The 12,427-nt window shown below is 38.1% G+C and overlaps 1 protein-coding gene across 1 annotated transcript in view; it reads right to left on the minus strand.

Moving 5' to 3' along the window:
• The window catches only part of LOC144976444 (collagen alpha-4(VI) chain-like), a 65,284-nt gene extending 60,752 nt beyond the window's left edge, over window positions 1-4,532 (minus strand). Inside the window, exons 1-2 of the mRNA XM_078920736.1 lie at window positions 4,448-4,532; window positions 430-815 (exon numbers count right to left, since the gene is read on the minus strand). Coding sequence (XP_078776862.1) covers window positions 430-815; window positions 4,448-4,517 — 456 coding nt within the window. The 5' untranslated portion in view covers window positions 4,518-4,532. The remainder of the gene's footprint in view (window positions 1-429; window positions 816-4,447) is intronic.
• Between the last annotated feature and the right edge of the window lie 7,895 nt (window positions 4,533-12,427).

Here is a 12,427-nt window from a genome sequence, read left to right on the forward strand (position 1 = left end):
CAAGGACAGATTCACGTATCATCTATTAGGGTCATGATGTAATATTCCTTGTCGTCAAGAACGTCAGCAACAATAGGCTTCAACAGTCGTGACGTCACTTCCCTCGAAATGACGCATAGTAACTTAGTAACTGGCTCTAAACAATCGGAACAATGGCGGACGCCCCCATGAAATAATTCTCCGACGAGTGTATAAAAGTGTATCCAGAGGAGAAAAACATTATAAATCTGATCATGTTTTGACTTTTATACATTCTGATCACATGACATGTGTAAAAGTTCTAGCCAGCAGGAAGAATAAATAGTACCGATTTTCTTTGTTTAGAGCCAAGCAGCTGCTGGTTGTTGGGCGGAAGTGACATCAGACTGTTGAATCCTATTGACCATATGTGAACATCTTGCTATGTTTCTCCAAAAACATCGTACAAACCTGCAATTTAGTTAGCCTGGGGTCAGAAGACTTTCCTGCCGTGATGGTCACGATAATCCTGGACGTTTTGTCTCGGACTCCAGCTGTACGCGTGAACATTTGCTGGGTAGCCACTCGGAGACCGTCCAACATGTTCTCGGACCCTCCCACAAACTTGGCCTGACCAACAGCATTGTTCAGGTCTTGTGCGGTTTGGTGATCCTTGAGGTTGAACACGGCCTGTGATTGGCTGCCGTAGGTTGCCAAGCCAACATGGACGCCGCAGGGACTGACGTTGAGTTTGTTTACAGTTCTTTTAACTAGGTCAAGTTCTTTCTGGAAGTTCTGACTGCCGACGGCATCAGAGGAGTCCACTAAAAATGTTACATCTGCGTAGCCACTGCATGCTGGGGAATTAGAGTAATAAGGATGATGCTTTTGACGGTGGTGGTGGTGGTAATGATAACGAGGATGATGATGATGATGATGATGATGATGATGATGATGATGATGATGATGATGATGATGATGATGGTGGTGGTGGTGGTGGTGGCGGTAATGATGATAATGGCGGTAATGCTGCTGCTGATTATGATGATGATGATGATGATGATGATGATGATGATGATGATGATGATGATGATGATGATGATGATGATGATTCGTATCAGTAATCGATGCCTTTACACCATCCTTTATACTTTTGCCTCCAGCTGGAAGAGTGCATGAGAATTGGAGAAACACTAAATATTGCTTTGACAGCCAAAGTAACACATCCAACTTCGATGTAAACGGCCATGTACTCATTTACACCTGAGTCCGGTGAGAGAATGTGAGAAAAGAGTTTTCTTTCCAAGGACTCAACTATCCGCCGAGCGAGGCTCGAACCCAGGATCTTCCGATCCGAAAACGAGTGTCATATCACTAGACCACATGGCCGCACGTCTGTTTAATTTGATATCTTAATCGGATGCTTTGACTATGGATAGAACAAAGTTGACGTCATTCGGGTCTTTGTTATTGTTTTTGTTTTTGCCATCCATGTTTATGAGTAACTCTCACTTAACTGTATTATCCAGACTATAAAAGTTCATGGTTACACATAGATTTGTGTGTTGGTCCGTTGCACTTCCGGATGGCAATGTTGTGAGCTTCTTAACCAGGCGCATACTATCTATAAGACATTGATTATGTTAGGAAAGCCAGTAAGTAGGTGTGCATTATAATAAAAGTGGTTTTCTTATCAGTGTGTGTATCATCAAAGACTACTATCTGATGCCTGACGATGACCACCATCTGATGCCTGTGGATGGCCACTATCTTATGCCTGTCAATGGCCAAACTCTGATGTCTGTCAACAACTCAACTCCATTTGACCCTTCACTTGACCCTAAACCCATCCCGTCCCCTGTGCCTTATCTATCTTCTCATGTCACTGAATAACGTGATCAGATTGATGATCATGAAATAAAACTAATGATACTCGACTCAGGTGTGAATGAGTACCTAACTATAAGCAACGAAGGATATTGTCAGAGTAAGTACGTAATCGAAGTGGCCGAGTGGTTAAAAAAGTGTATTGTGACCTATCCCAGAGAAGCTGTTGAAGACTAAATTCATTTCTTAGCTTTTCAAAATGGAATATGGTGAAAAAATGTCTTGAGTAAAGAGCGTTTTCGTTTTCCAAGGACTCAAAATTGCGACGCCGACAGCGGGACTTGAACGAGAGCCGTTCAGGTCGGAAGCCTTGTCTAACACCACATGATAAGATTGTCTAGTACAACATTAGAAACCAACCCCCCTCCCCTCCGCCACAACCCCCCCCCCCCCCCAGCTTCCTATAGATTTTCAAACGATCAAAAAATGGTGAGCAAAGTTTATACTTTGTAAAGCCTTATTCTTCATTTTAAATGAATGAATGAATATATGGCTGCGATGTCTCTATGGACGCTTGCCGTGAACAATGTCTGTGTTACGTCGAGTGTGTCAGTCTGTTTCTAGTATCCAGTTAGTAATTTGTTTCCAGAAATCTCTGTCCAGTGCAAGTGTTCTTAGCTTTTGAATGTCATCATGTGTGTTACTGTGCTGAGGCAGTTGGATGTTTCCTTGTGTTGTTGAAATCAGTTCTTCGGTTGTTGGTTCTAAATATATTCGATCTTTTTTGAGATCTTGTTTCAATGTTGTTGGAAGTGAAGTTGGTGTACGCCCTATCTCTTTGGCTCCTTGTAATCATCCATTGAGGTTTGTGCTGGAATATTTTCATCACTTCAAATATGTCGCTTTAACTACTTTAATCATGTTGGAAAATCACTCAGCTTTTAAGTTGTCTTTCATTTTTTGGTCATTGAGAAGCTTTTGAATATTAAAATTTATTAGCTTTTAAAAAGGATTTAAATATGTCATTTTGTTACAAATGTCACGAAAATGACATTCGAGCACAGCCTTGTAGAAAATCATGACTTGAGAGAGAGAGAGAGAGAGAGAGAGAGAGAGAGAGAGAGAGAGAGAGAGAGAGAGAGAGAGAGAGAGTTGTTCCGTATAGCCCTTGTTAAATATTTGCCACGGAGCACAGCATTACAAGAAAATCAAAAAACGTTTACATTATCTTTTACAGATTGACATACAAAAAAGTAAACGCAAACTTCTTAAATCAAGGTTAATTCTATCGTCCGTTGACTCAAGTGATTATTGATAAAATCTGCTGTGATATAATTATCGACCACTTAATTTAGGGATTGGGGGTCCCGATAGCTCAGTTGGTAGAGCACTCACTCGCTTCACACCCAAAGGGACCAGGATCGATCCCGGGTGCAGTCGAGATTTGTTTTTTCTGACTCCCCCATGTCTACCCAGCAGTGAATGGGTAGATGGGTCTGTTAGATCTTGCGGAAAGTACTTTGGGGTAGACTCGTGTCCTATCCAAAGGGTAGCAAGCAATTGCTTTTGTCCATTTACGCTATTGAAACCGGTATACACTCCGGCTCCATGAGCCTAATGGCTCTGAAGTGACTACTCATTTGTGAATTGCCATCTGGCCACTCTGTCGTCAGATTCATTTGTGCTCCCTTAACCCTCTCCTTACCACCTACAGCAAAATCGTCATATTTGTTACGACTCAATATACATTTTTCTTTTTCAGATTTATTTTGGTCTACATCACAAACTTTGAACAAGTTTAAACCAGTTCTGTTCTTCATTTTAGAATTCTGAATTAATTTTCAATGTCTTCTGCATAACGCTGATTTTAATTTTAACGAAACTGTAATATTATTATTTTTCTGATATAACACGCATTGCAGGTGGCGCTCTCTCTCTCTCTCTCTCTCTCTCTCTCTCTCTCTCTCTCTCTCTCTCTCTCTATATATATATATATATATATATATATATATATATATATATATATAGAGAGAGAGAGAGAGAGAGCCACCTGCAACGTGTGTTATATCAGAAAAATAATAATATTACAGTTTAGTTGAAATTGATATCAGCGTTATGCAGAAGACATTGAAAATTAATTCAGAATTCTAAAATGAAGAACAGAACTGGTTTAAAAAAAAACCGTAAAGACAATGGTAAATTGTATACCTATGTCTTAAATATCAAATTATTAAGAAATTAAGGAGCTCCACCAGTGTAAGATAAAGATCTGAACAAGTTGATATGCAGACTGATTTTTTGTGATATTTCTTTTTTCTTGTATTTTTCTTTCTTGCTTTGTCTGGCATCTTTCATACACACTTGTTCAGATCTTTATCTGTCTTAAAACGTGGTAGAAATGTTATGAAAGGCTGCCTCTATTCTCATCCCCCCCCCCACCCCGGCCGATTGGATTACCGAAAAAAACGTCGCCGGCTTTTTGCGATTTGGATTTGATTGATTTTTTTTAATTGTGCAACTTGTGACAAGAAACTTAACAAATTACTGCATTACAACCTTTGGATTAAACATACAACAATTGTGGACTACTATTATGAAGACTAGCATCCTAGACTAGGGGGATGAGAATAGTCACTTCGATTATGAAAAGAACTGTGCTTACCTGGTGCTTGGCAGTGGCAATTTCCTATCAATAAAGCGGCAAGAATCGCCCATACTACTTGGGCTTCCATCTCGACCGCTCGTAGTATTCCTTCTGTTCTGACAAGACTGACCACTGTCCAGCTGTCGTTATATTATCTGGACAAGCGGGTCATGTGACCAAACATTCATTCAAAACTTCATCTTCATACATAATCCCTTGGCGTCCTGTTCAAAAGTTGTTGAGAATATTTCAAAATGTTTGTTACTGGGAACCGTTTAATTGGGGAAAATGGGATACGCGACACGGATGAAAAAATAAATAAATGAGCATTTATTCCCAGCAGTATCAACTAAACGTGCTCAAAACGCTTTACAACATGTTCCTAGCCACCAGCAACAGTTAACATATAACACGAGACAAAAATGGCAGACTTCAGTGTTGAGGAAAACTGGAGAGAAATGTGAAACAGGGAAACACCAAGAGGAGGAAACATCATTTAAGATCCAACCAAAAGAGTACCTGCATAGCGCCAGAAAATATTGGATTTCATCAAATCGCCTCTTAACTGGACATGGCAGAACTGCATCAAATATGTGCTGATGGAAACTTGGAAACAGTGATACCAGAAATGTCAGGCAGCCCCAGAGACCAGCGATCACATCGTCCTCCACTGTCCAGTCACTAAACTTGAAGGTGGCTACGAAACCGTCTTTAGGGCGGACGAAGACTTTAGGAGCTGGGTTGACGAAATAAATTTGGATGTGTAGCCATAAGCTACGACTACTACTATGAGACATGACGCCTGTTAAGCGACATTACATATCTTCCGACAAAGTTAACACCGTTAGCGGCCATTTTATTCATTTAACGCCCGAGTGAAAGAATGTGAGTGTGTTGTTGTGATAAAAATACTCTCAAAGCGAGGCAAAATATTCTTCAACACAACAACGTTAAACTAAACCCATAATATAGAATTTAATGGTAAACTTAAAACATTTCTTTTCACTCTCTTATGATATTTGGAGAAGAAAATCTTTACTTCATAATTTTATCTTTTAAATAAACGACCCTCGACCTGAATGGAATACTTCAACTCGATAGTTGGTAAAGTTCGGATAGCCGGGAAAGAAACGGAAATATGAAAGTATCCCGACAAAGAGGATACTGGCCATACAATCATGAATACTCGTGCTGTTATTGTTATATCATTGAAATGCGACTCTTGCATAAATTTACTGATTTACCGCTTCCGGAGGATTGGATGTCGACAACTTATTACATATGATTTTACAAGCCTTTATATATGATTCGTGGAAATTGAAAGGAAATACCCAAATTCCTGTAGGAATGGATAAATGTATCAATAATATAATATATGACGTATGGCGTCAATATGTAATTTCGCCGGGATGACCCAGATGGCAATAAGTATTTTTGGAGTCGAGTTAACCGGAAACATGTGAATTTTCCATTTGGAAACTTTGCATTCATTCTCATCAACAGAAGATTAAAAAAAACAACAACTTGAGGTTTCATATAGCGCAATATCCAATAAACGTGCTCAAACCCCTTTACAAATGGTCCCTGATCAACAGAAACACGTTACATGTAAAACAAGACACGAGGATTGGCGATATTCCAATTTTTCCCGAGAGAGACAACGCTGTTAACGTCCAGGTACTGATTTTATGACCTGATGAGTATGGTGAGAGAATGTGAATAAAGAGCATATTCCAAGGACCCAACTATGGTGCTTTCGATCCGAAAACGAGTGTCATATAGATAGTATGCGTTTGGCCAAGAAGCTCATAACATTGCCATCCGGAAGTATAACGGACCAACACACAAAACTGTGTGTATCCATGAACGTTTATAGTCGGGTTAATACAGTTCAGTGAGCATTACTCATAAACGCGGATGGCAAAAAACAATAACAAAGACATGAGTGACGTCATCTAAGTTCTATCTATATAACAAGACAACATAGAATGGAGTTGACGTCATCAAGCTCTTTAGACCAACAGTTAGGTGATTAGTGATAACTAAAATATTAGAACAATGGGCATGATCTGTAGATAGTTCAAAGATGGCGTCACTCAGGTCTTTGTTATTGTTTTTTGCCATCCGCGTTTATGAGTAATGCTCACTGAACTGTATTAACCCGACTATCAACGTTCATGGATACACACAGTTTTGTGTGCTGGTCCGTTACACTTCCGGATGGCAATGTTATGAGCTTCTTAGCCAAGCGCATACTATATATATTAACTTTCCATGTGCTAGAGATCATTGGTCACGTTGCAAAATGTGATCAAAATGACCCACATAGTGAAAAGTGTTCACAGCTTTTTAAATATCTAAGATCACGATTGGTCACTTGATTCAGCTTGACACGCGGGTATGTTTATAACTTTTGTAAACAAAGCAGCGTGTTTACAATTGTTAAGAAATGGATGACCTGGTTGGACGAAAACATGAATATAGATAGAATGCGCTTGGCCAAGGAGTTCACAACATTGCCATCCGGAAGTATAACGGACCAACACACAAACTCTGTGTAACCATGAACATTTATAGTCTGGATAATACAGTTTAGTGAGAACAACTCACAAACGCGGATGGCAAAAACAATAACAAAGGCCTGAGTGACGTCATCTGCATACTATCTATAGATCGCTCCCATTCGGACAATAGATAGTATGCGCTTGGCTAAGAACCTCATAGCATCGCCATCTGGAAGTATAGCGGACCAAAACACAAAACTATGTGTAATCATGAACTTGTATAGTCAGGTTCATATGGCTTAGTGAGAACTACTCATAAACGTGGATGGCAAAAAACAATAACAAAGACATGAGTGACGTCATCTTCGTTCTATCTATAACGGCCCAACAATCAAAACTGTGTGTAACCTTGAAGGTTTATGGTCTGGTTAATACAGTTTACTGAGGAATACTCATAAGCGTGGATGGCAAAAAGCAATAACAAAGACCTGAGTGACGTCATCTTCGAACTATCTATATGGATGATTGAAAATGCCATTGATATAGAAATAGTCCAGGTAAGAGAGAACCAAGGTACCAATGATTCCAAATGCACATTGAATCAAATGGTGAGAAAAGTCAAAACTATGCGTGGGATTAAAATACTCACCAGTTCTACCCGCCAGATCAATCATATTCCAATAAACAAAATTCGTTTGAGGGTGTCCGAATCTAATGGGGTAAATGCAAGAGAAATTCTGCAGCGAAAATAAATAGGAAAAAAAGTGCTTCTTCTGCTATAGATAGTTCGAAGATGACGTCACTCGGGTCTTTGTTATTGTCTTTTGCCATCCGCGTTTATGAGTAATGCTCACTGAACTGTATTAACCTGACTATAAACGTTCATGGATACACACAGTTTTGTGTGTTGGTCCGTTATACTTCCGGATGGCAATGTTATGTGCTTCTTAGCCAAGCGCATACTATCTATAGATAGTATGAAGTTGACGTCACTCAGGTCTTTGTTATTGCTTTTGATATCCGCTTTTATGAGTAATTCTCACTAAACTGTATTAACCAGACTATAAGCGTGCAAGGTTACACATAGTTTTGTATGTCGGGCCGTTAGACTTCCGGATGGCAATGTTGTGAGCTTCTTAGCCAAGCGCATACTATCTATAAACTTTGTGATGTGCTTGAATATTATAAGCTTTAAAAAAATTACCTCACATGGCGCTTGTACGGTTAGAGTATTGATGCTATGAGTTTAGGTAAAATACTCTCAACATCAGCCAGTCGGATATATCTTCAAAATTCTAAAATCATGCCTTTTCGCCACGAAATCATGAGATATCGTTGCCCAGGCATTCCACGAAGGAGCATAGGTAATTCATCATACAGGAGGTCTGATGTCAACAGGGATCACCCATCAAGTGAGCAAATTGTGGGTAAATAATCTTACCCACGGAATCTTTCCCAAGGAAAAAAAAACGAATGTGTCTGAAACGGGGCTCGAACCCGGGACCTTCCGGGTCACAGTGCAATGCCTTAACCACTGGGCCACTTAGCCCCCATAATATAGATAATCTGCGCTTGGCTAAGAAACTCACAACATTGCCATCCGGAAATATAACGGAACAACACACAAAACTATGTGTAACCATGGACGTTTATAGCCTGGATAATACAGTTTAGTGAGAATTACTCATAAACGTGGATGGCAAAAAACAATAATAAAGATCTTAGACGAGGGAGGAGACACTGATGTAGATAAAGATCTGAACAAGTGTGTATGAAAGGTGTCAGACAAAGCAAGAAGGAAAAATACAATAAACAAGACCATCCCCCAAATATATTTGGGATGTTTTTTTTAAATTGCGTTTTTCTTTCTTGCTTCGTCTGTCACCTTTCATACACAATTGTTCAGACGACTGCATATAAAGATAGTATGCTCTTGGCTTAGAAGCTCACAGCATTGCCATCCGGAAGTATAACGGACCGACACAAAAAAAAAAAAAACAAAAAACAAAAAAAAACTATGTGTAACCTTGAACTTTTATAGTCTAGATAATAAAGCTTAGTGAGAATTACTCATAAACGCGGATGACAAAAAACAATAACAAAGACCAAATTGACCTCTCTTCATTCTATCTTTAGATTCCGTATATTATCAAGCATAATACATTATACTTTAATCCCCTTCGTCACGTCGATGAATGACTTGTTAACAATAAAATTTGAATAATTGTCTCAATTTAATGTCATGTCAAGGTGAACAAAATGACAAAGTGAAACGTGTTGATGTTCATACCATGAACCAAACTGAGCATTGTTTACCTCAATTGCCTTTAATTTGGACAATAAAGATTATTATTATTATTATTATTATTATTATTATTATTATTATTATTATTATTATTATTATTATTATTATTATTATTATTATTATCATTATTATTATTATTATTATTATTATTATTATTATTATTATTATTATTATTATTATTATTATTATTATTATTATTAAATTTAAAACTGTCAAAAATACTGGCTATTGATTTTTCATTCCATTTTCGTCAATACATAACTCCTTACCGATGATCCTCCCTATTTCCCAAAATGCCAGGCTTACCCAGCAGAAAACTTGATATTTTAAACTCAAACAATCACACTACAAAACAACTTTATGTTCTTATTAATTAAACAAAGATCATTGGGATGTACAAAATAAATCTGAATAAGAAAAAAATGTATATTGTGTCGTAACAAATGTGACGATTTTTTTGTACGTGGTAAGGAGAGGGTTAAACACAACCGGTCCATTATTTCGGGCTATAAAAATAATAGACAATATGTCCTTAATTCAACCCCAAAGGGAAATTTGTCTTTAGGGTCTAACGTTTATAGTCGGGTTAATACAGTTCAGTGAGCATTACTCATAAACACGGATGTCAAAAAACAATAACAAAGACCTGGATGACGTCATTTTTGAACTATCTCTAGATAGAATGCGCGTGGCCAAGGAGTTCACAACATTGCCATCCGGAAGTATAACGGACCACCGCACAAACTCTGTGTAACCATGAACGTTTATAGTCAGGCTAATACAGTTTAGTGAGAACAACTCACAAACGTGGATGGCAAGAACAATAACAAAGGCCTGAGTGACGTCATCTGCAGACTATCTATAGCTTTTGTGTGTTGGTCCGTTATACTTCCGGATGGCAATGTTATGAGCTTCTTAGCCAAGCGCATACTATCTATATTAACTTTCCATGTGCTAGAGGTCATTGGTCACATTCCAAAATGTGCTCAAAATGACCCATTTAGTGAAAAGTGTTCAGCTTTTTAAATCTCTAACATCACGATTGGTCATTTGATTCAGGCATCAGCCGCCATACAGCGCAACTAAGCGAGCTAGGGCGAGGCGACTTGCTCAAGGTTACAAAGCGTGGCGGGCAATCCAAATCGATACCAGTGCCAGCAGCACCATCATTCGTTGTCATTATCAACATTATCATCGTCATCACCATCATCATTATCATCATAACCAACACAACCAACAACAATACTACCATCATCAACAGCAAACAACTACGAAAAAAAAAAAACGCCAGCTATTATATAGGGCAACATCTTCTAAATGTGCTCAAAGCGCTTTACAAAGGGCCCCTGACCAACAGCAACATGTGGGTGTAGAACGAGACATTGACATCGCTGTTAATGGCCAGGTACTCATTTTACACATGAGTACGGCGAGAGAATGTGAGTAAAGAGCCTTTTCCAAGGACAACTATGCGCCGAGCGTGGCTCTAACCCAGAACTTCCCTATCCGAAAGCGATTGTCATACCACAGACCACGTGCCGCACCTTCTGCTACTAATATATATATATGTATATATATATATATATATATATATATATATATAATAATATATATATATATATATATATATATATATATATATATATATATATATATATATATATATTAATAATTTTCTTCGTCATTCCTATTTTTTTGTGGATGCCAAATGTTGTCATTTGAAGTAACAAACTTTGACTGTTCACCAAAAGTTGCACAAATAATAATTGTTGATTGAAGGCGATGACATTCTCGAACGTTCTCTCCATTATCTCTGGCACCACAGGAAGTGTTACGTCACAACATACAGTCTGCAGGGACAAAGATAGCAAGTAAGGGATTGACAGATAAGAGACAAAGGAAGGAGGCAGGGAGAGAGAGAGGTGGGAGGAGAGAGAAAGAGAGAGAGAGAGAGAGAGAGAGAGAGAGAGAAGGAAAGAAAGAAAGAGAGATTGATCGAGATAGATATAAAGATAGATAGATAGATAGATAGATAGATAGATAGATAGATAGATAGATAGATAGATAGATAGAGAGACAGAGAGAGATAGATAGAGAGATAGAGAGAGAGAGACAGAGAGAGAGAGAAGGAAAGAAAGAAAGAGAGATTGATCGAGATAGATATAGACCCAGGGCCAATGGGCGAAACACTCCCTCCCCCTGGGGATTTTATGAGACCAATTTTTTAAGTAAATATAATGTGTGGGCTTTCCATTTCTGGCCGGCTGCCAAAAAAAAAGTGTCATCTTCACAGAGTTATTCCCCTTGAAAGGTCATCAAGTGCGTTAAAATGAGCTTGCCACTGCCAAACTTTGAACTGCCATAGCTTCCTTAGTTTTCATCACACATGTCACAAATTTGGATTGCACTGATGTATATAGACTATATTAGATAAATAATAACTAAATTCAAGGTTCAGAGTATTTAGTATGTATGAACTTCAAGGATGAATTTTAAAATATTCAAATTTTCAAAAAAATTTCACAGACACTGTTATATAACTTTAGAGCATTACATATTTCTATATACATCAAAGAGAAAGTGTTATAGCCTGTGTATAGTTAGACCTAAATCTAAAATTTCGTAAATTTTTATTCACTAGTTTTGAAGATATTGGATATTTTGTGATTGTACTGTTGACAGAGCAGTTATTCCCCTTGGTGGATTAGAGAAAGGTTTATAGCAAAATGAAAGCAGTTTATTGTAATATGACAGGAGAAATTTGGTACTTAGGGATCATTTTTTAATTACATCAGCCCAAGGAGAGATGGGGAGGGGGGAGGGTCACATCTAGTCTGACTCTGGTTTGGGGGGGGGGGGTGGTCCGGTAAGCATGATGCTCACTCACTTTTTTAGGGTAGGGTCCAGGTAAACACTGAAATCAGCTTTTCAGTGTCAGCTTTGCTGAAATAACTATTTAAAAAATAAGGGTTTGCAGTTTTTGTCATAGAAAAATATTATAATGCGGATTATTAAATTCACCATTGGTACTTATGAAAGGAAAAAAGTAACACTAAACTGGTGATGTCTATAATGTACCCTATCATTCAATTTGTCTTTCTGTGAGAACAAAGTTGTGTTGACATGAAATATGAAAATTCTGCTTTGTGTTCCACTGTTTTCATTCATGTGTTCCTTCCCATATTTTTC

The sequence above is a fragment of the Berghia stephanieae genome, chromosome 7 (assembly GCF_034508935.2).
Source record: "Berghia stephanieae isolate SIO BIC M18660-M18661 chromosome 7, UCSD_Bste_1.3, whole genome shotgun sequence".
Taxonomy (NCBI): Eukaryota; Metazoa; Mollusca; class Gastropoda; order Nudibranchia; family Aeolidiidae; genus Berghia; species Berghia stephanieae.